The sequence below is a fragment of the Lissotriton helveticus genome (assembly GCF_964261635.1).
Source record: "Lissotriton helveticus chromosome 1_1 unlocalized genomic scaffold, aLisHel1.1 SUPER_1_unloc_45, whole genome shotgun sequence".
NCBI classification, from domain to species: Eukaryota; Metazoa; Chordata; class Amphibia; order Caudata; family Salamandridae; genus Lissotriton; species Lissotriton helveticus.
Window position 1 is genome coordinate 1,145,255 of NW_027611687.1, and position 27,045 is coordinate 1,172,299.

The 27,045-nt window shown below is 45.8% G+C and overlaps 1 protein-coding gene across 1 annotated transcript in view; it reads left to right on the plus strand.

Annotated features, from left to right (window-relative positions):
• Nucleotides 1-27,045, plus strand: part of LOC144806094 (uncharacterized) — a 615,705-nt gene that overhangs the window by 456,052 nt on the left and 132,608 nt on the right. Inside the window, 2 exon segments of the mRNA XM_078672530.1 lie at nt 2,895-3,372; nt 7,605-9,716. Of these exon segments, the coding sequence (XP_078528656.1) occupies nt 2,895-3,372; nt 7,605-9,716 (2,590 nt within the window).

Sequence of the window (27,045 nt, forward strand, 5' to 3'; positions counted from 1 at the left end):
GTTTCTTTCTTTCTCTTGTTTGTTCCTATTGCCGTTTCTAATATCCATCTATCTTCTAACTCTTTGCTCTTTCAGGTAATGTTTCATTTTTTCCTCACCTCCACACCTGTCTCGTTTACCATCGATCTCTTTCCAACAGTCTGGTCCCTCCACACAAGCAGAACAGAGGTATGTTTGCACCTCATTAATTTTTTACGGTAGCAGGCGAAAGGTTAATGTTTGGCATTTAACACCCCTTCCTGTTCCTCTATTCTTCAGACAGAGGTAGAGTGGCTGAAATGGGTTGCTCAGTACTGTGCTTTTGTAAGTCATCTTCATTGTACCCGGTTCTTTATCTCAAAATGGTACTAGGCTATAAACGTATTATTTTTGTCTGTTTCGGGTCTGTGCCTGCTTTACCTGATAGCAGAGGAGAAATGTGCAAAGGAATTGGCGCACATGCTGCTAGTTACAGGCTCTTCGGTTACAATGCAGCTATTAACCCATCATCCTGCTAACCTCAACTATCACTCGTAGACTCTGTCCCTGCCTTGGACCCGATAGGGAGCACCACTGCTTTTTGGCTAGGTGTGTGCTGTACAAATACCACATGCATAACACCTTTTTAAGAAAGAACACTTTGGGGCCAGCAAGCTGTGCTGCTGTAGGAAGGACCAGCTGAAATAGTAAAGAAATGTGGTGGCCGCACCACACTTTGGATCATTTGTCAGTGCGTGTCGCTCCATTAATTTATTTTATTTTACATTGTTGACCTGTGCCTATGTGATTTTGTGTGTATTGGAAAAGCAGTGCTAAGCATGTGGGCCTTAGCAAAAGCTGTGTAGGGACTGTGTACTTGCTGGGCATATGCGAGAGTCGCAGAAGGCACTTTATCTTTCTGTGATGTGGAGCGTGCGTTGTTCTGGTGCATTCTTCGTCCGTCCTGTGTAAAGAATGGGCGCACCTCAGTACTGTTCCATTAAATGTGGCCACGGTGGTTTGTACAGGTGATGTTGAAAAGAATGAGTGGGAGGAAAGACCCATGAAAAGTCATAGGAATTACGTGGTTCGAAGATCTTGTTCAAAGGCTTTTGGGGTAGAAAGGGAATGTTGACAGCAGGGATATGCCAGCGAGGTGCAGGTGAATAAGGGCAAGAACAGGTCCTACTTTATGGCTGAAAGCGTGGAGGGCAGCCGAGGTATAGGAGGTCTGGACAGAGCCATTTGACTTGAGTGCCTCGGGTGCTGGTCCAGGAGTGAAAGGATGCTAACAGGCTTTGGTTTTGGCTCACCATTCATGCCCTCGCTACACAGATGCACCACAGCTATCTCAAGCTCTAAAGTTCAAGGTGGGACAACTAAACAACAGACCAGCCCAGCCTCAAAGCTGGCAAACTAAAAATGGCTAAAAAATATTTGAGAAAAGTAAAACCACAGAGTAAATAAAATCAATAAACTGCTGCTCTACAACATAATGTGGGAGTAGTGAATGAAATCCAGGCCGCTCTGCAAACAGTCAGATTTGACGTATGGTGCAGCATTCCGATGTTCACGCCGCTGTCTTGGGTCTTCAATGTATATCTATTACTCCAAGAGCTGTTCTTGTTTTAACAAAATCTTGACCATATGCCTCTGCGTAGAGCTGTAACTAGTGTAAGAGTGCTCTGCGACTGCACGCTTTAAAAACATTTATTTTTTTACTAAGTTGCTCCATTAACACTGATAAATACCCACCTTTGCTGAAATAAATAAGATGTGGCATGTTCAACAGAATTTGTATTTAAATATCTGTCTACGGTATACGTATGAAGGTACTGTGTGCCTTCATATGTTTCAGAGATGGCAATGAAGAGATGTTTTTACAATTAAAATGTCTATGCACGTTCCAATATGTTTCCATTTAAGTAATGTTAACTCTCTTTACATCCAACAGAAAACAATCCTTGAATTTACAAAATGTTTAAGACCAATGAAGATAATACTGTAAAGCTGCAAAAACGCAGTCCAAAATTTTGAGTTCCATTGTTCAGGAAAACATAAGTGCCACCGGAGACAGCCGATTCTGAACATAAACTGACAGATCCTGGATGAAGCAGACAAGGGCAATTCCGTGATTCTACGAGTCTGAGCTGTGCACCTCCACGCCACAAGACGAAGAAATGACCTCTGGAAAATTAAGACAACCCTGATAAACCACCTCCTTTGGAAACATGCCCAATGCCAGCTCTGATTGTGCGAATGCAGGATGTGATTACAGCACTGCTTTAATTTCTAAATGATATCAAACCACTATTCAGTGCTAGAGGTGTATTATAAATTATTTCAGGCCGTTCCACAGCAACCAGAGAAAAGCACAATAGAATGGAGCCAGACAACTAAAAGTTAAAGTAAAGAGGAGTTATGCTGTCTAAAATACAGAGTACTGTCCCAATTTCCACCGACCAAAAGGAGAACAGATCTAAAGACACAATTTCCCACAAAGAAGCCTTACACACATTATAAGTGTGGCAAGTAGTTGGTGACCATTAAACTTTTTTGTTAAATCAAAATGCAAATGTGCAAAATATCACACACATACAGGGAATGCGAGAATAATACACATGCTTTATCAGCCATGTTGGCCCATCAGGAAGTACAGTCATGGTATGTAAACAAATATATACCCAACTCAGAGACACTAACCAAGAGCGAAGTATCAGACACATGCTGTGCGTGCTTTAGTTGGTCATCAGAACTAATGCAACTTCAGCAAATGCACACAGGAGAAAAACAATTCAAATGCACTGAATGTGTAAAGAGCTTTAAGAAATTATCAGTCCTACAAAGACATCAGCGAACACACACAGGGGAAAAACCATACCATTGCTCTGAATGTGTAAAGAGTTTTAGTCAGTTATCATCTTGCCAAAAACATCAGCAAACACACACAGGGGAAAAACCGTATGATTGCAGTGAATGTGAAAGTAGTTTTATGTGTTCGTCAACATTAAGGAAGCATCTACGAACACACACAGGGGAAAAGCCATACAAATGCAGTGAATGTGTGAAGAGCTTTAGTCAATCGGCACACCTAAAACGGCATCAGGCAACACACACAGGGGAAAAACCCTTTCATTGCAGTGAATGTGGAAATAGTTTTAGGGATTCTACAACATTAAGGAAGCATCAGCGAACACACACAGGGGAAAAACCATTCAAGTGCAGTGAATGTCTAAAGAGCTTTAGTCAATCATCAGACCTAAAACACCATCAGAGAACACACACAGGGGAAAAACCATATCATTGCAGTGAATGTGTGAAGAGGTTTAGTCGATTATCACACCTAAAAGAGCATCAGAGAACACAAACTGGAGAAAAACCATATTATTGCAGTGAATGTGGGAACAGATTTATGTACTTATCAAGACTAATTTATCAAGAAAGAGGGAGGAAGATTGATCTCTTGATCAACGGACACCAATTACCACTCAGGGTGGTGGAAGGTCCAGTAACAGCTTGTGTCCGTATTTAGTACAAGGAATGCAAGAGGGAGATTGCTGTACTGTTCCTATGTAGGAAAGGGGGAGGGTTTAACTGGCATGACCGGAGGTGTTTGAATGGCACCTTGGGGCATCCATTATGTTGGATGTATTTGCCTCACACACCCCGAAGGATGTCATGCTTCATCATCGGCGTTTGCTCCTCGTCGGGGAGGCGGTGCAATCCCCGACGGGCTCACCTCGAGAGGGGCTCTTTGGCGGAGATCTTTTATCCAACAGCCTTATGGTGAAGTGGGGGTGTGTGGGCAGGACTGTGTGTGATGATGGGATGATTGCTAAAATGTAGCTGGGGGTACCGGAATTCACTTTATTCTGGGGGTCCCCTGGCTGCAATTAAAACGTGGGGCTAGCTTACTAGGTGTCAACAAATTAGTTTGAGTGACACTAGTGAAGACTAGAGGTCATAAGTGGTCGACATGTTTCACGCAGTGGGTCAAGTTACCCTCGATTCATCAGGACCTTATAACAAGTGAGAAGAGGGGAACATGCTCATGTCATGTATGTGGTGTGTGTTACCTCTGTGGGGTATCCTATGCCTAGACATAGAAAAAGGAACAACACTGATTAGTACATATTGCAATAGTCAATAATGAATATCATGTCAATGCCAGGAAGTGGAGAATATGTGGCATGCAGGCAATATTGTGAACTATTGAGCACAGCAATTGCATGCCTGAAAACATTGAGTGAGTTGCGTGCATGTGCAGGGCACACTCAAAAACTGTGTGAGTGAGGGGGAAGTGGTGTATCAGGGTGATGTTTAAAAACATTAATTAAAAAAAAACAGTAATTAAAAGAGCAGTAATTAAAAGAGCAGCAATTAAAGAGGGGTGTAATACCCATTCAGACTCCATTCATATTATAGGCACCCTTTGACCAAAGTAAGTGCTGTATACCATTGCTTTTGGTGGGAACCAGACAGAGAAAACAGACAGAAAATCAGTCAACACGTCACAAGCACACACTGATAGATGCAAAGGATGTACTCCCTACTCACCAAAAGGTCAGGGAAAACATGCCACATGAGGGTCGGCGGGATTAGATATCAGGGGCGAACCCATTAGGTGAGGCTAGAGAAAAATAAATAAATAAAGCGGGAGCGCCGCTGTCTCAAAAGCGCTATGGCTATGTTAAGTGTTGGCCTCTTTCAGTAAGTGCTAATGCAAAGTTTGGCCTCAGGATTAGATATCAGGGGCGAGCCCATTAAGTGAGGCTGGAGAACAATAAATAAATAAATAAATAAAGCGGTAGCGCCGCTGTCTCAAGAGCGCTATGGCTATGTTAAGTGTTAGCCTCTTTCAGTAAGTGCTAATGCAAAGTCTGTCCTCGTCCCGCTTGCTGAGTCACTCACCTCAGCATGCCTGTATCCTCGCTGTGTGACCTACCCGTCCCCGCCGAGCTCGAGTAGATGAAGGAGCTCGGCGGTCGGGGTCATTTAAACAAACGCGGCGACCGGCGTGTGTTGCGCGTCATCGCCCAGGGGTAAGGTCATGTGATTACCGCCGGGAAGGTGGCGGCCATTTTGAAATGACCAAGGACTATTGTGGCGCTAATCGAGGATAATATATTGGCTCATGATGTGCATTTAAAGGTGATTGAAGCGCCAGTGGAGCGCCGATTTTTCGAAAAATATATGAACAGGTACACATTGCAGAGCTGGTGGGTCCATATTGTTTATTATGTGTGTACTAAAAGGGGGGGGCTGATTGGTCCTCAACAGGTTAAGATCATGGCGGCCATGATGTAATGGGCAGCTCGCCTTCCTTGGACAAAAGATGTCTAATGAATTAAATTGCACAAAACCTCCTGAGTTGTAGTTAACACATAGGGGGACCTTGGAGGATGAGATCATATGTTCTCCTAAGGTGTGTTAGGTTACAAGTTACGGTACACTTTAGTCAAGTGTTTGACTAGGGTGTATCTGTGGTAGTAGGCTGGTTTAAAGTGAATGCCAGGGAATTTCTTCGTTGAGGCCATATTTGTCAGTGGACAATCGATGTACCCATCTCTGCTCCTTACGGAACAGGGCGTTCTTGGGGCAGTTCGGGCTAGATTCTAGTACCACCCATTTCATAGAATCTTCATTGTGGTTGGAGTCCACAAAATGTTTGCACATTTTCGTATGGGTTTTCTTGCAGCGGAAGTTGCTGCGGTGTTCGGTAATACGGACTTTTATGGCCCTGGTAGTCATACCGATATATTGCAAGCCACATGGGCAGGTCATCATGTATATGCAATTGGATGTGTTGCAGTTGGTGTGATGTCTGAGCTCCCAATTAAAAGTCTCAGAAAGCTGGATGGTTTTAAGTGTCAGGGTGTATTTGCAGACCCCACACATGCCACAGGGGTAGTGGCCCGTCACAGGAGGTAAATGCCATAGGGTTTGTTGGGTTTCTTTTCTAGTCACCTTGGGCCTAGTGCTGATTAGAATGTCCTTTAAGTTCTGGGATCTTTTGAATGCGAATCTCGGTTCTTCTAATACCAAGTCACCTGTGTTCAGAATGCCCCAGTGATGTTTGATCGTATTCCTGATCTGGTTGGAGAGTGGGGTAAAGGTGGTTACGCAGGTGATTGGTTGATTTTCGGCCGGTGCTCTTTCCTGTCGTTCCAGGAGGGCGTCTCGGTTGTTATTCCTGGCCCGTTTTCTAGCTTTAAAGACTTCACTTTTAGGGTAACCTCTATCTAGTAGGTTCCTCGATAGGACTGTGGACTCCTTCTTGTAATCGGTTATAGCACTACAATTGCGTCTAATCCGTAAGAATTGGCCAAAGGGCAGGTTGTTGCGTAAGGCCCTTGGGTGGTGGCTCTTGTAGTGTAGTAGGCTGTTCCGGTCAGTGGGTTTTCTGTACATAGTTGTGCTGATGGACCCTGCTTCCAGTTTTATTGTTAGGTCAAGGAAAGAGATTTCGTTTGGTGAGGAGGCCATGGTGAAGTGTAGGTAAGGGTTCAGTTGATTCACCCAAACCAGGAATGCTTCTTGAGTGGCTGTGGAGCCTTTCCATAAAATTATGATGTCATCAATGAAACGTTTCCACAGTTTGATGTTGTCTCTGAAAGGATTCGACTCATGGTGTATATGTGTACCCTCGAAGTCCGCCATGTACAGGCAGGCTACCGAAGGGGCAAAAGTACTGCCCATAGAGGTCCCCTGGGTCTGATGATAGTACTTGCCTCTATACTCGAAATAATTCTCGGTAAGGGCTAGTGTGGCGCATTCCATGACAAAGGTCTGCGGGGTGCTCGAGTTCCAGGTTTCTAAGCTCAGTCTTTCCTCGATGACCTCAAGAGTAGCCCTCTGGGGAATGTTTGTGTAGAGGGCTTCTACGTCAAGGGTCATCAAGAGATCTATTTCTCCTATGTTCTGGATGGTGTCAAGAATCCGTAGTACATCCGTGGTATCTTGGATGTAGGAGGGTATGGCCTTCACAAGGGGTTGTAAAAAATGGTCACAAAATTGTGACAGAGGCTCCAATACGGAGTCTATCCCTGAAACGATAGGCCTCCCTGGTACCGGTCTGGTGGCTTTATGGATCTTGGGCAGTATATAAAAATAAGGTACCCTTGGGTCTTAGGGATGACTACACCCCCCCTGGCACGAGCTACAACTCTGACTCTAGCACGACCTCATCTAGGAGGGGTTCTAATAGTGGATCAGACAGCAGCGGGGAAAACAATCCTGCTCAGATGCCACCAAGGGCAAAAAGAGGCAGGGGACAGGGACAACATAACTTCCCGAACTACCCCAACCAGGGACAACCAGTTGGTCCCCCTTTTTGGCAATACCCACAATTCCCCCACTTTCAACCACCCTTTGTCCAACAATATCCTCCTTTCTACAACCCCCCCAAAACCCTACACACCCTCCTTTTTTAGGCAGAGGTTGGGGCAGAGGGCGAGGGCGAAAAAGAGGGAACGTGCCAGAGAAGAGGGTACAATGGGAGGATACACGCCCCCAAGGAATGAACACCAGGAGCACCAACCGATCAGGACCAAAATAAGCCTGGTGGTCAATCTATCTGACCGTCTCCTCACAGAGAGAGAGGAGGTAGTACTGCAAAAAGGTTTAGGCTTTGTCCCCACCCCCAGGATTGATTCGTTCCAACAAACCAGAGAACTAAAATCATTCTTCAGGAAAATACGGCTCAAAACCTTCTTTGAAGGTAAGCCTTGTGAACCAACGACAGATTCAGGGCTACACAATCCTTCAACCTTCACACCCCATAATGGAATGGTCCCAAATGAAGTGTTGACATTTGAGCAAGCCGTACTGAAAGACATCAACAAACTTGAGCGAAGATCCCCACATTCCAATATCTCCAAAAATGAATTGGATATATTGAGATCACTAGCAGCAGACCCCTTGATTACCATTAAGCAAGCAGACAAAGGGGGAGCCACAGTATTAATGAATACTGCTGACTATGAGCTAGAATGCATAAGACAACTGAATGACCAAAGGTACTATACACCCATTCCGAATGACCCTACCAGACGCTTACAGACCACGATTTCTAGCTTGGTCACAAATGCGGAATGTGAGCAATGGATCACCAGAAAGGAGGCAGATTTTCTAATGAAAAAGGACCCAAGGGTACCTTATTTTTATATACTGCCCAAGATCCATAAAGCCACCAGACCGGTACTAGGGAGGCCTATCGTTTCAGGGATAGACTCCGTATTGGAGCCTCTGTCACAATTTTGTGACCATTTTTTACAACCCCTTGTGAAGGCCATACCCTCCTACATCCAAGATACCACGGATGTACTACGGATTCTTGACACCATCCAGAACATAGGAGAAATAGATCTCTTGATGACCCTTGACGTAGAAGCCCTCTACACAAACATTCCCCAGAGGGCTACTCTTGAGGTCATCGAGGAAAGACTGAGCTTAGAAACCTGGAACTCGAGCACCCCGCAGACCTTTGTCATGGAATGCGCCACACTAGCCCTTACCGAGAATTATTTCGAGTATAGAGGCAAGTACTATCATCAGACCCAGGGGACCTCTATGGGCAGTACTTTTGCCCCTTCGGTAGCCTGCCTGTACATGGCGGACTTCGAGGGTACACATATACACCATGAGTCGAATCCTTTCAGAGACAACATCAAACTGTGGAAACGTTTCATTGATGACATCATAATTTTATGGAAAGGCTCCACAGCCACTCAAGAAGCATTCCTGGTTTGGGTGAATCAACTGAACCCTTACCTACACTTCACCATGGCCTCCTCACCAAACGAAATCTCTTTCCTTGACCTAACAATAAAACTGGAAGCAGGGTCCATCAGCACAACTATGTACAGAAAACCCACTGACCGGAACAGCCTACTACACTACAAGAGCCACCACCCAAGGGCCTTACGCAACAACCTGCCCTTTGGCCAATTCTTACGGATTAGACGCAATTGTAGTGCTATAACCGATTACAAGAAGGAGTCCACAGTCCTATCGAGGAACCTACTAGATAGAGGTTACCCTAAAAGTGAAGTCTTTAAAGCTAGAAAACGGGCCAGGAATAACAACCGAGACGCCCTCCTGGAACGACAGGAAAGAGCACCGGCCGAAAATCAACCAATCACCTGCGTAACCACCTTTACCCCACTCTCCAACCAGATCAGGAATACGATCAAACATCACTGGGGCATTCTGAACACAGGTGACTTGGTATTAGAAGAACCGAGATTCGCATTGAAAAGATCCCAGAACTTAAAGGACATTCTAATCAGCACTAGGCCCAAGGTGACTAGAAAAGAAACCCAACAAACCCTATGGCATTTACCTCCTGTGACGGGCCACTACCCCTGTGGCATGTGTGGGGTCTGCAAATACATCCTGACACTTAAAACCATCCAGCTTTCTGAGACTTTTAATTGGGAGCTCAGACATCACACCAACTGCAACACATCCAATTGCATATACATGATGACCTGCCCATGTGGCTTGCAATATATCGGTATGACTACCAGGGCCATAAAAGTCCGTATTACCGAACACCGCAGCAACTTCCGCTGCAAGAAAACCCATACGAAAATGTGCAAACATTTTGTGGACTCCAACCACAATGAAGATTCTATGAAATGGGTGGTACTAGAATCTAGCCCGAACTGCCCCAAGAACGCCCTGTTCCGTAAGGAGCAGAGATGGGTACATCGATTGTCCACTGACAAATATGGCCTCAACGAAGAAATTCCCTGGCATTCACTTTAAACCAGCCTACTACCACAGATACACCCTAGTCAAACACTTGACTAAAGTGTACCGTAACTTGTAACCTAACACACCTTAGGAGAACATATGATCTCATCCTCCAAGGTCCCCCTATGTGTTAACTACAACTCAGGAGGTTTTGTGCAATTTAATTCATTAGACATCTTTTGTCCAAGGAAGGCGAGCTGCCCATTACATCATGGCCGCCATGATCTTAACCTGTTGAGGACCAATCAGCCCCCCCCTTTTAGTACACACATAATAAACAATACGGACCCACCAGCTCTGCAATGTGTACCTGTTCATATATTTTTCGAAAAATCGGCGCTCCACTGGCGCTTCAATCACCTTTAAATGCACATCATGAGCCAATATATTATCCTCGATTAGCGCCACAATAGTCCTTGGTCATTTCAAAATGGCCGCCACCTTCCCGGCGGTAATCACATGACCTTACCCCTGGGCGATGACGCGCAACACACGCCGGTCGCCGCGTTTGTTTAAATGACCCCGACCGCCGAGCTCCTTCATCTACTCGAGCTCGGCGGGGACGGGTAGGTCACACAGCGAGGATACAGGCATGCTGAGGTGAGTGACTCAGCAAGCGGGACGAGGACAGACTTTGCATTAGCACTTACTGAAAGAGGCTAACACTTAACATAGCCATAGCGCTCTTGAGACAGCGGCGCTACCGCTTTATTTATTTATTTATTTATTGTTCTCCAGCCTCACTTAATGGGCTCGCCCCTGATATCTAATCCTGAGGCCAAACTTTGCATTAGCACTTACTGAAAGAGGCCAACACTTAACATAGCCATAGCGCTTTTGAGACAGCGGCGCTCCCGCTTTATTTATTTATTTATTTTTCTCTAGCCTCACCTAATGGGTTCGCCCCTGATATCTAATCCCGCCGACCCTCATGTGGCATGTTTTCCCTGACCTTTTGGTGAGTAGGGAGTACATCCTTTGCATCTATCAGTGTGTGCTTGTGACGTGTTGACTGATTTTCTGTCTGTTTTCTCTGTCTGGTTCCCACCAAAAGCAATGGTATACAGCACTTACTTTGGTCAAAGGGTGCCTATAATATGAATGGAGTCTGAATGGGTATTACACCCCTCTTTAATTGCTGCTCTTTTAATTACTGCTCTTTTAATTACTGTTTTTTTTTTAATTAATGTTTTTAAACATCACCCTGATACACCACTTCCCCCTCACTCACACAGTTTTTGAGTGTGCCCTGCACATGCACGCAACTCACTCAATGTTTTCAGGCATGCAATTGCTGTGCTCAATAGTTCACAATATTGCCTGCATGCCACATATTCTCCACTTCCTGGCATTGACATGATATTCATTATTGACTATTGCAATATGTACTAATCAGTGTTGTTCCTTTTTCTATGTCTAGGCATAGGATACCCCACAGAGGTTACACACACCACATACATGACATGAGCATGTTCCCCTCTTCTCACTTGTTATAAGGTCCTGATGAATCGCGGGTAACTTGACCCACTGCGTGAAACATGTCGACCACTTATGACCTCTAGTCTTCACTAGTGTCACTCAACCTAATTTGTTGACACCTAGTAAGCTAGCCCCACGTTTTAATTGCAGCCAGGGGACCCCCAGAATAAAGTGAATTCCGGTACCCCCAGCTACATTTTAGCAATCATCCCATCATCACACACAGTCCTGCCCACACACCCCCACTTCACCATAAGGCTGTTGGATAAAAGATCTCCGCCAAAGAGCCCCTCTCGAGGTGAGCCCGTCGGGGATTGCACCGCCTCCCCGACGAGGAGCAAACGCCGATGATGAAGCATGACATCCTTCGGGGTGTGTGAGGCAAATACATCCAACATAATGGATGCCCCAAGGTGCCATTCAAACACCTCCGGTCATGCCAGTTAAACCCTCCCCCTTTCCTACATAGGAACAGTACAGCAATCTCCCTCTTGCATTCCTTATCAAGACTAAAACAGCATCAGAGAACACACAAAGGGGAAAAATCATTCAAATGCAGCGAATGTGGAAGTAGTTTTAGTGCATCTTCAACATTAAGGATTCATCATCGAACACACACAGGAGAAAAACCATTCAAGTGCACTGAATGTGAAAGTAGTTTTAGTCGATCTTCAACATTAAGGATTCATCAGCGAACACACACCGGGGAAAAGCCATACCAGTGCAGTGAATGTAAGAAGAGGTTTGTTCGATCATCAGACACAAAACGGCATCAGAGAACGCACACAGGGGAAAATCATTCAAGTTCAGTGAATCTGGAAGTCGTTTTAGTGAATCTTCAACATTAAGGATTCATCAGCAAACGCATAACGGGGAAAAAACATTCAAGTGCAATGAATGTCTGAAGAGCTTTAGTCGATTATCACACCTAAAACAGCATCAGAGAACACACACTGGAGAAAAACCATATAATTGCAGTGAATGTGGGAAGAGATTTATGTACTGATCAAGACTAAAACCGCATCAGAGAACACACAAAGGGGAAAAATCATTCAAGTGCAGCGAATGTGGAAGTAGTTTTAGTGAATCTTCAACATTAAGGATTAATCAGCGAACACACACAGGGGAAGACACATACAATTGCAGTGAATGTGAAAATTGTTTTAGTTACTCTTCAGCATTAAGTTATCAGTGAACACACACTGGGGAAAACTATTCAAGTGCAGTGAATGTGGGAAGCGCTTTAGTCAATTATCACACCTAAAACCGCATCAGAGAACACACACTGGAGGAAAAATCATTCTAATGCACTGAAAGTCAAAGTAGTTTTAGTTACTATTCAGCATTGAGGTATCCTCAGTGAACACACCCAGAAGAAAATCTTTTCAAGTGCTGTGAATTTGTGAAGAGCTTTTATTTCTTATCAAACCTACATAGACATCAGTGAACAGCCACAGAGGAAAAGCCATAGCAGTGAACGTGTTAAGAGCTTTTGCCAATTTTGAACCCTACCAAGGCATCAGCAAATACTCACCATCACTCAACACGCATGGAAAAAACATAGAGATGCAGTGAATTTGGTAAGGAATTTAAGTACTTCAACAATAATACTAACCCTTCTGTGGACGTACACTGAAGCAAATAAAGTGCAGTTATTGTGGTATGAAGGCTGTAGGACTTGGCCTTTTTGATTCCTAAAACTTTTTGCTTTCCCCCTAGACTATTTTCCTGACATAGAGTTGCCAATTTAGATGCTTTGGGTACTTTGCCACTGCTGATCAGTTTCAAAGTACAAGCGTTCCCTATGTAAACTGTAATGGTGATTGGTTGGCCATGATTGGTATGTTGCCTTACTAGTAAAAGTCCCTAGTGATGTGCACTGTGTGTGAGAGGGCTAGTAATGCAAGAGTTAGCAGAGAAGGGAACTCAGGCCTTTAGTGTAGGGCCTGCGCAGAACGCTAAGTTAGCATTTAGTCCTGACAAATGTAACCACTTGTCAGGCCTGCCTTTCCCTTTTACATACACATGGGGCACCCCTGTGGTAGGTACCAGGTAACCCCTGGGCAGGGTGCAGTGTAGGTAAAAGACAGAACATAAACTGTGTGTGTGCGTTATGTTCTGACACTGAAAATCTCACCATTTCATTTTTCACTGTTGAACAGCCATTCTGCCCATAGGACAGAATGGGGGAGGCTGGGTGTTGTGTTTGTTAGCCTAGTTTTCAGTCAGTTTATAATGGAGAGGTGAAGTTTGTTTTGTATGGACTCACAGTGTCATAATGCATCTTTCTGTGTAGGTGGTTTTGTCACTGAGTGTTTAAAGCCACTCTTTTAGAAAGTGTCTGAGTTTGTACTCTGAGCATTTCTGTGTGTCTCTGAAATGTGGATTGTCTGTCTGGAACTGAAAGGTGAGAGGAGCTGGGAGAGGGCTTGACCCAGGGAGGGGTTGAGCTGGCACCAGGCTGCCCTGCATCTGGAGAGTAGGGGGAGGAGAAGCCCTGGAGGTGAAAAGGCCTGGGCTGGTGTTGTAAACCAATTGACCCATCTCCTGCTGAAGGATTAAGGCTCCAGACCCCCAGTATCAAAGGGAGAGAGGTGACACTGGGAGGGAGACACCCAGAACTGATTTAGGGTATAACTATGAGAGCTGAAACACCTGAACGTTGGTATGAAACAGATATGGATTGAGACTGAATAGGCTTGGACCCATTTTGTGGTCAAGAGGAACCTCTGCTAAAGAAGGAGCAACTGAAGAGACTGCAGGGGAAAGTCTAATCCTTGATTCGTGATCTGGGGCTGGTCTGCAGTTTGCTTTTCTAACTAAGGAAGATGCTGTTGGGAGAGTGTTTGGAGGTGCTGGGTCCCCCTGCTTGAAAAAAGACTGTGGTTTGTGCTGTGTCTTGAAATCCCAAGGGCCCCAGGTGAGCGGGCACCCTGTTTTGGAAACTCAGGAATATAAAAGTTTCCAAAGGAGACTCTCAGTTACCCCGTGGGTGTGTGTGCTCTGTCTAGCCTGAGGCCTTTGCAAGTTGTGCCCTGTGATCTTGGGCACCTGGAGTTCCAAGGAAAAAACGGACGCGCCGGTTGCATGTTGTGGTGCAGCCCGGGTGTTGGTGAGGAGTGCCTGGGTCTCAGAGGCACCAAAAGAAGAAGTGAATCTCTGACGTGCAGGAGTGCGTGTCGTGGTGCAGCCAGGGCATTGGTGAAGAGTGCCTGGACATTGTGTGCACCGGGAGAAGAGGAGAGGCTCGAATGCACAGGGTGCGTGTTGATGTGCAAGCGGAGCCTTGGTGAAGAGTGCTGGATCGCTGTGAGCACCAAAGAAGAGGCGAGTCTCTGACGTACGGTGTGCATGTTGAGGTGCTAGCGAGGAGTGCCGGGTTCGAGTGTGCACCGAATTGAAGTAAAGTCTCCACAGTGCTGAGGGTGGGTCTTGGTGTGAACTGAGACTGCCGGAGTGAGGGCCAAGTCATTGGGGCCCTCAGAGTCAATCAACAGCAGCCCAAACCGGCAGCAACAAAGGAACTGAGCCACTGGCCCGAGTCTGCCACAACCCATGAAGGAGTTCTGGATCACAGCCTAAGTCGCTGACGTCGGGGAGGAGAATGGGATTGCGCCCCCTCAGGTAACATGGATTAACACCAGGGGTGGGGTGTGGGCCCGGAGGGACTCTCTCCTGGCCTCCCACTTCAGTCAGCTGCGCGAGCCATTGCTTCGGCTCTGATCCTGGCCCGGGCTGACCCAGGATGGGGCAGTACTGGGACCGGAGTGGGAAGCAGTACTTTTTGTGTCAACATTTGATCCATAGCGGAGCACGTAAAACCGCTGTATTACACTTTACCTAATTGCTGCTAACGAACTATCGAACCGTCGTATGACGCCTGACCACATTTGTGCATGACAAACTTTATGCTTGGTGCGCTACGCACTACGATATTTCTCCCTTGCATATTACCTGATTGTAATTTGGCGAATTGCATTATTTCTTCAGTGCACAGTATCTGAGTATAACGTGGCACAGAGTATTATTTCTATATTGCACTGTACAGGATTGTAGCATGACACATTGCTTTGTTTCTTCCTGGTACAGGGCATGCTGATGGTGATAAACATTGCATTATTCCTTAATTTGCAAGTACATGACTGTGGTGCTATGTATGGCATTGTTTCTCTGTTGCACTGTATAAGAGAATATCGTCACGCATTGCAGTATTGTTTCCTTTTGCAACGTGTGTGATTCTAGCAATACGACTTGCATAACATTTTGGGAAACGGTTAGAAGTGAGCTTAACTGTTGGATAAGAAGCGGTGGTTGGGATTAGAACCTACCCACCCACCGGAAAGAATACTACCCATTCTTATATGTAGATTTTGTATCATGTGGTTGGAGCGTATAATTGCTTATATAAAGATTATACTCCTTTTTATCAATACTCGTGTGGAGTCTATTTGTGATGACATCATGGGGTTACTGTGAGCTTGGTTGCGCATACTGAACACTCGTGCCATGGAGATAAGCCTGGCTGCTCGTACCAAGCTTCTAAGGGGGTGAGCAGGGCTATCTCAGATGGTGTCCTTACTTAGCCTAACGATGAAGTAAGGGTCCGGACACGCACGCCCCCAGCATAGGGGGCGTGCGTGCGATAGGGACCTCCAGTTCCAATAAAGGCATTATAGAAAATTAGATCATTACAATTATCTGGGACATTCACATACTAGCTGAAAAAGCCAGATATTAGAAGACTGAACTAGTAAAAAAGAAGAACAACAAATATATTAAAACATTGTAAAAGAGTATTTTCCCTGCTGTTGATCATTTCCCTACTTTTAAGGGTAAAACATGGAATACCAGAAAACACTTGGGAGCCTATATGGAAAGAAACATTGTTGGTTTTTATTCTGTGAGAGAGTTATGACAAAATAAAAATCCAAGCACACTTGATTGTGTTACTTGTAAAAGCAACACTATGAACAATGCTTGGATTTAAAAGGGTATTTTTTGCTAATTTGAGAGATTAGTGATAAAACACAAACACCCAACACACTCATGCCAATTTAACAAGCTCCTAATGGAGAATATTCAGATCGGGTTGTGGTGTTTGTTAATTTTATTCATCATTGATGATTCTGTGACAGTGGCCAGAGAACAGTGTAGAAAGCAGGAGAAGTGAAAGCAGAAAAATGTGAGCTGCAGCTCTCTGGGTTAACCCTTGCAGTGCATGACATTTACCTCTGAAGCTCTGATGTAGAACCCTTCCATCATCATTCAATCAAATCCGAGGAGACGGAGATGTTGAAACATTTTAGTTATTTACAGGGTTCTGAAAGCTTGACGGCTAGGTAAAAATTGAATCTTGAACAGTAAAGAATTCCAGTGCTTAGAAGCTGGAATGCAGAACTACTGACTCTCTGCTTTACAGTTCTGGTCCCTTGGCCTAGAACAAAAATCTGGATTCAGAAGAGAAGGAGCATGAATGATATTTATTTCTGACACAAATAATATTCTGTGTTTTGTTTATGAGCAAAACGGAACCCTCATTTTACATAAACCCTGCTGCTGTACGCTGTTCCTGACCAACTGCGGACGAAAAGATACGACTTGTAAATTACCTCAGTGAATACCAAAAGTCGTAAAGTTAGAATTTTGTCTCGGATTACCTGTGTGAATCGGGCCCAGAGAATTTGATTCAGTAGACACACTACAGTAACTATAACTCGTGCCTTCTCCATGCACTACTTCTACTGTTTTATATTATCTCTATATTATACTGTCTAAAATAATAGTTTTTACAAGAACAGTAATGACATTGCAGATCAAATCTTTTGTGAGAACAGAGTGCATGGTAGAGTGGCAAGTTATAGTTAGTGTAGTTTGTCTACTGAATACACTCTGTATGGAGGTGCATGAGTTATAATAATTTGTTATATGTGTTATTTATAATAAAGTTCTTTAATTAGGGTTTGTTTTACCCAGACATAAGTCCCCTCAACAACTAACCATGATGGTCTCTTATGCTTTTTAGGTCTAGCTTGATGGCGCTGGTTTTTGCACATCTGTTCAGCCGCGGGCTGTGCAGGTAACAGCGGTGGGGCCGGGTTGGGTGGGATTTTGAGGGATGTTGCTGAGGGAAAATTAGTTATTTATTTCATTTTCCATCAGCATCGTCCCTCGAAATCCCCCCCAACCTGACCTCACCGCCCACCGTTGTTACCTGCACGGGCCGCGTCTGCACCTGTTCTTATCAAGTTGTGCACTGGGTGAGTTTTGACTCCACCCAAAGGAGAATATCCTTCTCACCTCATGCTATTGGCTCTTTAGTGTGATTATTCCTCCTCTTATGGAATATTTCCTTTGCAATGCTTGGCGGACTATTTCACCATCTGAAAAGTATATTTAATTATCACAATATTGTTTTAAATCTCATAACTGCATTGTGTACTGAACGCAATCATTGTTATTTAGTTTTTTTCACTTAAGCAGGCTTTTCTTTAATTTGTGAGCCAGGACACACAATGCAAGCATGACCGGTCGGCTTTGCCAAAGCCTGTTGTGATTTGGTGTAAATTTGTTGGGTAGTTTTGATATCGGGACAGTTGGTTTGGCGGTAATCCTGATCAACTGGGAATTTTAAAAAAATTATTCTAATTGGGTGAGATGGCTTTTTTTTCTTGTTTGTCAACTTGAGACTGATCCCGTGGGAGTGAGCGATGTGACTGTCTTACAGGACATAGAGACTCGGTTCCTGTGCCCTGCATGTCACACAAAATAGTACATAAGGGGCAGGGTAGGAATACCCTAAACTTATTCCAACGCCTGGTGCAAAGTTAATTAAAAAAAAATGTGGGTTAATTATTTTAGATGTCAACAATGATGTAATTTAACATGTTATAAGTGATGTAATATGTGAGATCTTAAGCAGTGATTGGTGGGGGCGAGAGTTATAGTTAGCTCAGTAAACTATACCTGGTGAATTTCAGTGATTTCTAAGTTTCAAATGTAACATTATAACTGACATTATCATCTAACTATTAATTTAACCTATGGTTTTTGCACAGTGAATTTCCTAGTTTTTTTAACGTAAAAGATATTATTCTCAAGCCTAACCATAATGTTACTTAAAGTTCAGCAATTATCCTTCGAGCACTCCAAGTCTACAGTAGTTCGATGTATGTTAGTCTAGTCACTGTTGATGTTCAAATTCTTCTTTATTAGACCTCTAGACAACACGTGTTTTTTCTTGATACAAATTCATTGGGGCTGGAAAACCATGCATCATATAAAAAAGTTACCAACAAAATCTACCAAAAGTACTAGTAATAGAGTAACCACAACCAACAACAGTGGTACATTCATGCCAAAACACCATCTCCAAGAGTATTCATCAGTTCATGTTCGGTTATGTAGTTCAAAAGCAACTACAAGGTGGACCAATGTGTTCACCAGTCGGGTAACAGAAACATACGTAGGAAAAAAAAGACCAAAAAATGCGCCACAACAAACAGGTTCTTTCTCATCAAGAACTCTGTTGCATCAAAAACAAAGAAGCATTGGCATAGCCACCAGGTCTTGCCTTTGGGACCTTATAAGTGTTTAGCCATGCAACAGTTAATGTTGTTGCACCAAGGATATTGTGCTGCATATCTAAATACTTATTAGGTCCCAAAAGCGAGACCTATTGGCCATGCTAATCACTGTACTACAATACCTAAGGAACTCGACGTGGATGAAAGGCAGAATGGGACATCATATGTCCCATTCCAACTGAAAACAAATAGGCATTTAAACGTTACTAGAGAATTGGAATGAACCCAATGGTGAAATGATCCGTAGGAAGCTAAAACTCACCAGCAAAGCACACGGAGTCCCCAAATTCTTAAGCAAAAATCAGAAACTGGTAAGGGGACACAGGGATGCGCGGTAACCTGATCAAAAGACAGAAAACAATACAGTTGGAATATTCCACCCTGTAAAAATGCAGACCAGAGTAGTAAATACAAGAGTCTAGGAATACTTGTATAATTTAACAAAAAATGCGTGACCGCTACCCGGGAAAGCTATTATGATTGGGGATTGGCATAACCCGAATCTAATCCCACATGGCAACAAATGTTTAAACGAGACCAAGTCACAGTAGTGAAAAAGTCCCAGAAAAAAAGATATATAAGCATTCCTTACCGGTGCATCTGTGACCGCCATCCATATATAACCCGAAACCAACAAAGTAGTCAATGCACGCAAGAAAACATAGTGTGTTTATGTAGAAACCGGACGTGCAAACGTGAAGCGAACGTCATAATCCTGGTCGACCTTAAAGGTGCAGTGCTCATTTCTACCAGTGCGCTGGCTCAAAGCCTCAATAAAGTTGTATGAGCTTGTGAACGGTGAGTGAGTCTCAATCTGCAAACGTCAAAGAATAATTTAAGCATATGAAAAATGTATCTGCAAAGAATAAACCTTAAAATGCAAACAAAGGGAAAGTGAAGCAAGAAGCGCGAGCAAGATAGAGAGGCGAAGCGAGCCGCGCGCTTCGGAGAGTAGTCTGCTCTTTTTCGAAGGACACACTCGTGCTTGAGGAGTGCCCCTGCGCGCTCCCGCAAGGTGTATGCCGCCACAAGCATGAGTGCAGTGCTTAAAAAAGAGCTGAAGGACGGCTAAAGGTCTCCTATGCAGCGCATGTGCCCTGCATAGGCGAGACCTAAAAACACACCCCAAAAAGTGTACAACACCTGGAGCGTCTGGGCATGGAGAACACCACAAGCTGTCCAGTGTACCTGTGGATATGTCCCCACCTATGAAACATCCGAATAGTTAAATCCTGGTCAGTTCCATCCAAAATCCATCCTCACAATCTGTATTTCATTCAGAAATGTTCAATCCTTTTGAAACAAATGTTTTACGCCATGAAATATACAATCACACTTAAAAGTCCACTCCTGAATTAATGTAAGCATTCTTATAATCAAGCTGTACATACATAATACATAAATACCATCTGGGACACTCACCCAAAACAAATATTATGTAATTCTGTGTTTAAATATTAGCTTGTGCACGAGTCAGGCTCCCACTCAAACCTGCTTTAAAACAGACCAGCCAACGCAATTATAAAAATACATTAACAGAACCGAGATTCCCTAAATTGAATAATTCCTGCAATTAAAACAAACTGCATATCCATCGCCCTGACAGCCTCGTAATGCCGCATCTGTGTGGCGTGCTGGATTGTAAATGACGTTTTTGTATTGTGTGTCTTAAGACCATCCATGTCTGTGACTAGTGTTGCCATCTCAGCTGGCTTTAGATGTCAACGCTGTCTGTCACATCTAGAAATCTAAAACACCCAGGTATTTACAGGTATAAATGCTTGTTTGTGTGAAATGTATTCACTAATGGAGCCTGGAGGCGGCGGTTCCATCAGCGGCCACCAGAGGGTGCTCTTCGCCTGCTGATGAATCCACTGAACTGCACATCGCATGAAAGGGAGAAGGGTTTCCTCTTCCGGGTCAGCGGCGGCAGAGACAGCACCAGCAGCGGGGGTGACATCACTTCTGGCCTCTCACTGTGTGTGCAGCCTGCTGCAGAGGAGGAAGGAGCCCTGTTTGGTGGGCAGCTACCTTCATCTTCAGACCCTTACATACCCAGGATCTGACCCCCTCAGACCCTAGATCAGCCCCCCCCCCAGCCCCAGGGGGAGGAGAGAGCCTGGACACGTCTGCACAGGTCTCTGCTCAGGTAGGAGATTGTCAGCATCTTCTGCTGTGTTTGTTGAAATAGACTGAATAATCCTGGAGGGAATCTCTGCAGGAGGCGGGCTGAGCTGGGCTCTTCTATCCGGAGGCTATGGGGGGTGAGCTGGACTCTTCCATCCGGGGCCCCTGGGGCTGAACTGGGCTCTTCTATCCGGGGTCTCTCGGGCTGAGCTGGGCTCTTCTATCCTGGGCCCCTGGGGCTGAGCTGGGCTCTTCTATCCTGGGCCCCTGAGGCTGAGCTGGGCTCTTCTATCCAATGCCCCTGGGGCTGAGCTGGGCTCTTCTATCCGGGGGCCCCTGGGGCTGAGCTGGGCTCTTCTATCTGGGGCCCCTGGGGCTGAGCTGTGCTCTTCTATCCGGGGGCCCCTGGGGTTGAGCTTGGCTCATCTATCCGGAGGCCCCTGGGGCTGAGCTGGGCTCTTATATCTGGGGCCCCCTGGGGCTGAGCTGGGTTCTTCTATCCAGGAGCCCTGAGGCTGAGCTGGGCTCTTCTATCTGGGGGCCCCTGGGCCTTAGCGGAGCTCTTCTATCCGGGGGCCCTGGGGCTGAGTTGGGCTCTTCTATCCATGGGCCCCTGGGCCTGAGCTGGGCTCTTCTATCAGGGGGCCCTGGGGATGAACTGAGCTCTTCTATCCGGGGGCCCTGGGGCTGAGCTGGGATTTTCTATCCGGGGACCTTTGGGGCTGAGCTGGGCTCTTCTATCTGGGGGCCCCTGGGGCTGAGCTGGGCTAGTCCATCCGGGGGCCCTTGGGCTGAGCTGGTCTCTTCTATCTGGGGGCCCCTGGGACTGAGCTGGGCTCTTCTATCTGGGGGCCCCTGGGGCTGAGCTGGGCTAGTCCATCCGGGGGTCCTCGGGCAGAGCTGGTCTCTTCTATCCGGGGCCCCTGAGGCTGAGCTGGGCTCTTCTATCCAGGGCTCATGGGGCTGAGCTGGGCTCTTCTATCCGGGGCCCCTGGGGCTGAGCTGGGTTCTTCTATCCGGGGGCCCTGAAGGGCTTTCCTTCCGGCCCTGGGGGTGTTTGTGGGCATCATTTGTGTTAAGAGGGGATCCTTGCACTGTTGCACTGCATTTTACTGCACTATGAGGAATCTGTGCACATTACTGCATCTTACTGCACTGTGAGGAAACTGTGCACACTACTCTCCATCTTACTGCACTGTGAGGAATCAGTGCCACTGCACTGATCTGTACTGCACTATACATGCATTTTACACTGCATCCTACTGCACTGGGAAACACCTGCTGCACTGCTTTTTACTGCATTGAGGCATCGGTCCACCCTGCTTTTACTACACTTTACGAAATCTGAGCACGCTGCGGTGCATCATACTGCAATATGAGGGATCTGTGCACACTGTTCTGCATCTTACTACACTTTAAGAAATCTGTGCACGCTACACTGCATCATACTGCAATATGAGGAATCTGTGCACACTGTTCTGCATCTTACTACACTTTAAGAAATATGTGCACGCTGCACTGCATCATACTGCAATATGAGGGATCTGTGCACACTGTACTGCATTTACTGTTCACACCACACTGTTTTTTCTTTGTGACGGCAATATATGGGCTGCACTGCTATTTGTTGTACTGACGAATCTGTGCACACTGCACTGCTTTTTACTATGCTCTGTGTACACACTTCATTACTTGTAATTGACTATGATAAAGTATTGTATGCAGTAGTTTACCACACAATGAGATATATGTGCACACTGCACTACTGTTTGCTACACCTTGAGAAATAATGGGACGCTGCAAAGCCTTTTATTACTCGAGGAGAAATCTGTGTACACTTCAGTGATGTTTACTGTACTCTGGAATCTGTACACACTATGCTGCTGTATGAGAAATATGTGCACAATGGATTGTGCATTCTGAACTGCTGTTTAATACACTTTGAGAAATATTTTAACACTACTGAGATTTGTTCTGATCAATTAGTAATATGTGCGTACCTCACTGCTTTTCTGCTAAACTGTTGGAGCACTATTAGCACTATGAGAAATCTGTTATGCCCTTTGGTTTAAAAAATGCCCCTGTCACCTTCCAGAGGTTGGTGAATCAAGTCCTGACTGGGTTGGAGTCCTTTAGTGCAGCTTATCTTGATGATAGTGCTGTCTTTAGTTCCACCTGGCAGGATCACCTGATCCACCTCGGGAAGGTTTTAAAAGCCCGGCAAACTGCAGGCCTAACCATCAAGGCATCCAAATGCCAGCTAGGGCAGGGCACTGTGGTGTGGTTGGGCCACCTTGTGGTGGAGGCCAGGTACAACCCTTACAGCCCAAGAGCCAGGTTATCCTGGACTGGGCATCTCCAACAACCCAGGCCCAAGTCAGTGCATTCCTTGGCTTGACTGGGTACTGCAGGAGGGTTGTGAAGGGATATGGGTCCGTTGTGACTCCCCTCACAGAACTCACCTCCAAGAAAATGTCCATAAAGGTAAACTGGACAGTTAGTTGCCAAAAGGCTTTTGACACCCTGAAAGAAGCAATGTGCTCAGCACGAATTCTGAATGCTCCAGATTATGCCAAGCAGTTCATAGTGCAGACTGATGCCTTCGAGCCAGGGATAGGAGCGGTCCTACCCCAGACCAATGATGAAGGCCAAGACCAACCTGTTGCTTTTATAAGTAGAAGGCGTCTCCCCCACGGAGCAGCGTTGGAGTGCCATTGAGAGGGAGGCCTTTGCTGTGGTTTGGTCACCGAAGAAGTGGAGACCATTCTTGTTTGGTACTCACTTCCTAGTTCAAACTGATCACAGACCTCTCAGATGGCTAATGCAAATGAAAGGACAAAATCCTAAAATGTTGAGGTGGTCCATCTCCCTACTGGGAATGGACTTTGAAGTGGAACACAGACCTGGGACTGCCAATGCTAATGCAGATGGACTTTCCAGGTTCTTCCACTTACACAATGAAGACTCTCTAGGGAAAGGTTAGTCTAATCTTCTTTCGTTTGGGGGTTGTGTGAGAACGTGCCCTCTTTCTTGCATGGTATGCCCCCACTGATGAATTGCTGATGTTCTTTGACTGAGTGTGCCCTGGGCTCCTGCTAATCAGGTTCCCAGGGCCTATGTTTCTTCCCTAAAACTGTTTTGAAGCCTAACCCCAATTGGCATCTCTGGCCACATGTCAGCCCCTTGTAAATGGTACCACAGGTACCCAGGGAACTGTGACCAGAGAAGACCCCTAAGGGCTGCAGCACTTATTGTGCCACCCTTAGGGGCCCTGTCCCCTGACACCCACACACTGCCTTTGCAGGTTGCGTATTTTGGTGCAGAACAAAGTGAAGAGTCGATATGGCACACATCCCTGTGTGCCATGCCCACAAACCACTGCCCTGGCATACATCAGTCACCCCTCTAGCTGGGTGCCCTATGCCAGTGGTGAGGGTACAAGTGCATGAGCCCTGTGCCCCTACAGTACCCAGGGCCATTCCTGGGCACTGTAAGTGCAGTGCTGCCATTAAGAGTATATGGTGCTGGGAGCTTGTCATTACGAACTCCACAGCACCATAATGGCTACACTAAAGACTGAGAGGTTTGGTACCAAACCTCTCAGCACATAAAACCCACACTGATGCCAATGTGGGATTTAATGTAAAATGCACAACAGAGGGCATCTTAGAGCTGCCCCCTGGAACTCAACCAACTCCTAGTGACCTGACTGAGTGGCTGCTTAGGCTGCCACCACCAGACATGTTTCTGGACCCCTGGGTCGAGAGTTTGCTGCTCTCGGGGGCCTGAAACAATGCACATCCTGGGAAGAGGTGCCAAGCCTCCTCCCTCAGGATAGGCAGGGTTCACGAAGGGGAAGCTTCAAAGGCATGCCGCCTTTGTGAGCCTCTCCAGACCATTTGCTGCTTTCAGCAACTGGTCCCTAGTGGTTCTACCCCCCACTTTGGGTGGGAAAAACAAATGAGGAAGAGGGGTGTGGCCAACTCCACCCCTCAGGTGGGGGAAGCGAGTTGAAGCACAGCCTCGAGTCCCCGCCATCTTGAGGATGGGGAAACCCAGCCAACAAGGGACAGACTCCAGCCGCCCTCCCACTGGAGAGTGGCAGAATAGGGGGTGTACCCACCCCAGGGAATGGACCCAATGGTCCATGCCCTTTACCTACCTATAATATCCCTAAATCTAGTATTAAGGGGGCACCCTGAACCTCGCTTCCTCAGATCCAGAAACGACAAGAAAAGAAGATAAGTAGAAGGAACAAAGAGCCGTGCAGAGCTCACAAGAGGACGCCCACTGACTTGGCCCCAGTCCTACAGGCCTGTCTCCCCTCGGACCTGCTCATGCAAAATCCCACTGTGTCTGGCAGCCAACAACCTTGAAAACCCAGGAGGACCTGCCTGCCTTCACTTACAAAGACTGAATCTCCCATGAACACATGACTTGTTCAAACAGCAATCCCTGGCAGCAGCCAGGGACAGCGAATACAGCCCACTCTGCACCCGCTGAACCCGGCCCAAACTCGAGTGGAAAAACACCACAAGGAGGTCACCCCGGCGATCCTGACCCAAGATCCGGCGACCCCTGACCTTGCAAAAGCCTCCAGGGGACGAATGCAGCCTAAATCCAGAAGCCCCCCTAACCGGGACCAGGAGCTGGTAAGAAGATCCGACCCCAGAAGTCACCCCTGTACCCGACGCCCCGCGGCCCTGTGCGCCCAAACTGACGGTGCCTAACCAAACCTTAACTTCCCAACTTACCTCTCCCAGTGGTGGTCGCACCCAGAAGTCCTTCATCTCCCTGCCTGAGGTTCTCCATAGAAAACAACAGGGCGCCTGACGTCGAAACAGCACTCTGCTCACGGCCACCCCAGTGCCGCTGAAGGTTCACCTTTTGTGCTACTTGTTTTCCCATTTGCCCTGATCTTACACCTAGGAGCTTTGCTCTCACAACCCAGTGACCTGCTTGCCAGCAGCCACCAACCGGAGACCCCCTGTCCCCCTTAGGATAACAGTGAGCCTCAACACTCTGCACTCGGCCGCCCTAGTGCCACTGAGGGTGTAACAACAGTGCAACAGTGCAACAACAGTGCGTAACTGGCCCTGGGGGACCCCTGAGTCTAGCCCCAGAACCTTAACTCCCACAGTTGATTACTTAACTATGGACCGTTAATCTGTTTCTCTCCATAGGATAACATTGACACTTTTTCTCCGAAAAGTTTCTACGTGTGGAGTTTTGAAACCTAAAAATATTCTTTAAAAATCATACGAATAACCGAAACGTATTTACGTACCTGTTTCCAGGAAATGTCCCAGTTCTGAATCTAGGCATCCAGCTTTGAGTAAGAAAAGTAACGTAGAAAGTAACTTACCTGCAATTTACTGAAAAAGCATATTCATTTCAATGTACTGTATTTGCTAACTGCTGTATCCTTCTGCATACCCTGCATACCTTGTAAATCAAAAACAGTACAATTTCTATTGTATTTTCAAACTGTTCTATATCCAGTAACTTATTACTGAAAAGTATTTACCTCGTTGTGGTGTAGTATATATAGAGCCAGTTTCCTACAATATGGCATTGAGTTTTTTTGCTACAAGTGATGGATGGGATGGAAGGCTCTGTAAGGTTTGCTTCCAGAAGCATGAAAGATTTGGAAACACAATATTCTGTAATAGAAAGTGAAATGTTGGAATGCGTTTTGGGTGTCGGCAGGTGTAAGCCATATCTCTTGGGAGGAAAATTTAGCTTGAGGACCGATCACAGACCACATTTAGTCTAGAATCCAAATTAAGATCCTCAGCCAAATTATCTATCAAATTATTGGAGTTTTAGTGTGCTTCATATTACAGGAAAAAGAACATTAGAATGGACTTTCTGTCTTGGTTACCATTAGATTTGTGTTAGGTGGATGTACAGGAAGAAATTGAGGCATGTGTCATTGCCTAAGTTGACGTTTTGGACATTTGTTCCAATATAATGGTATTGTGTGATCGTTTGAGGGAGGGTACTGTATTGATCAAGGTCATGAATTTTGGGAAATTTGGGGGGGCAAGAGAATAAACTTTGGAGACTTCTTTGCAATCTTATTGCAAGGTGGCGGATGAGGTATCTTTGGAAGAAGGATTGTTAGTAAGAGGTGATA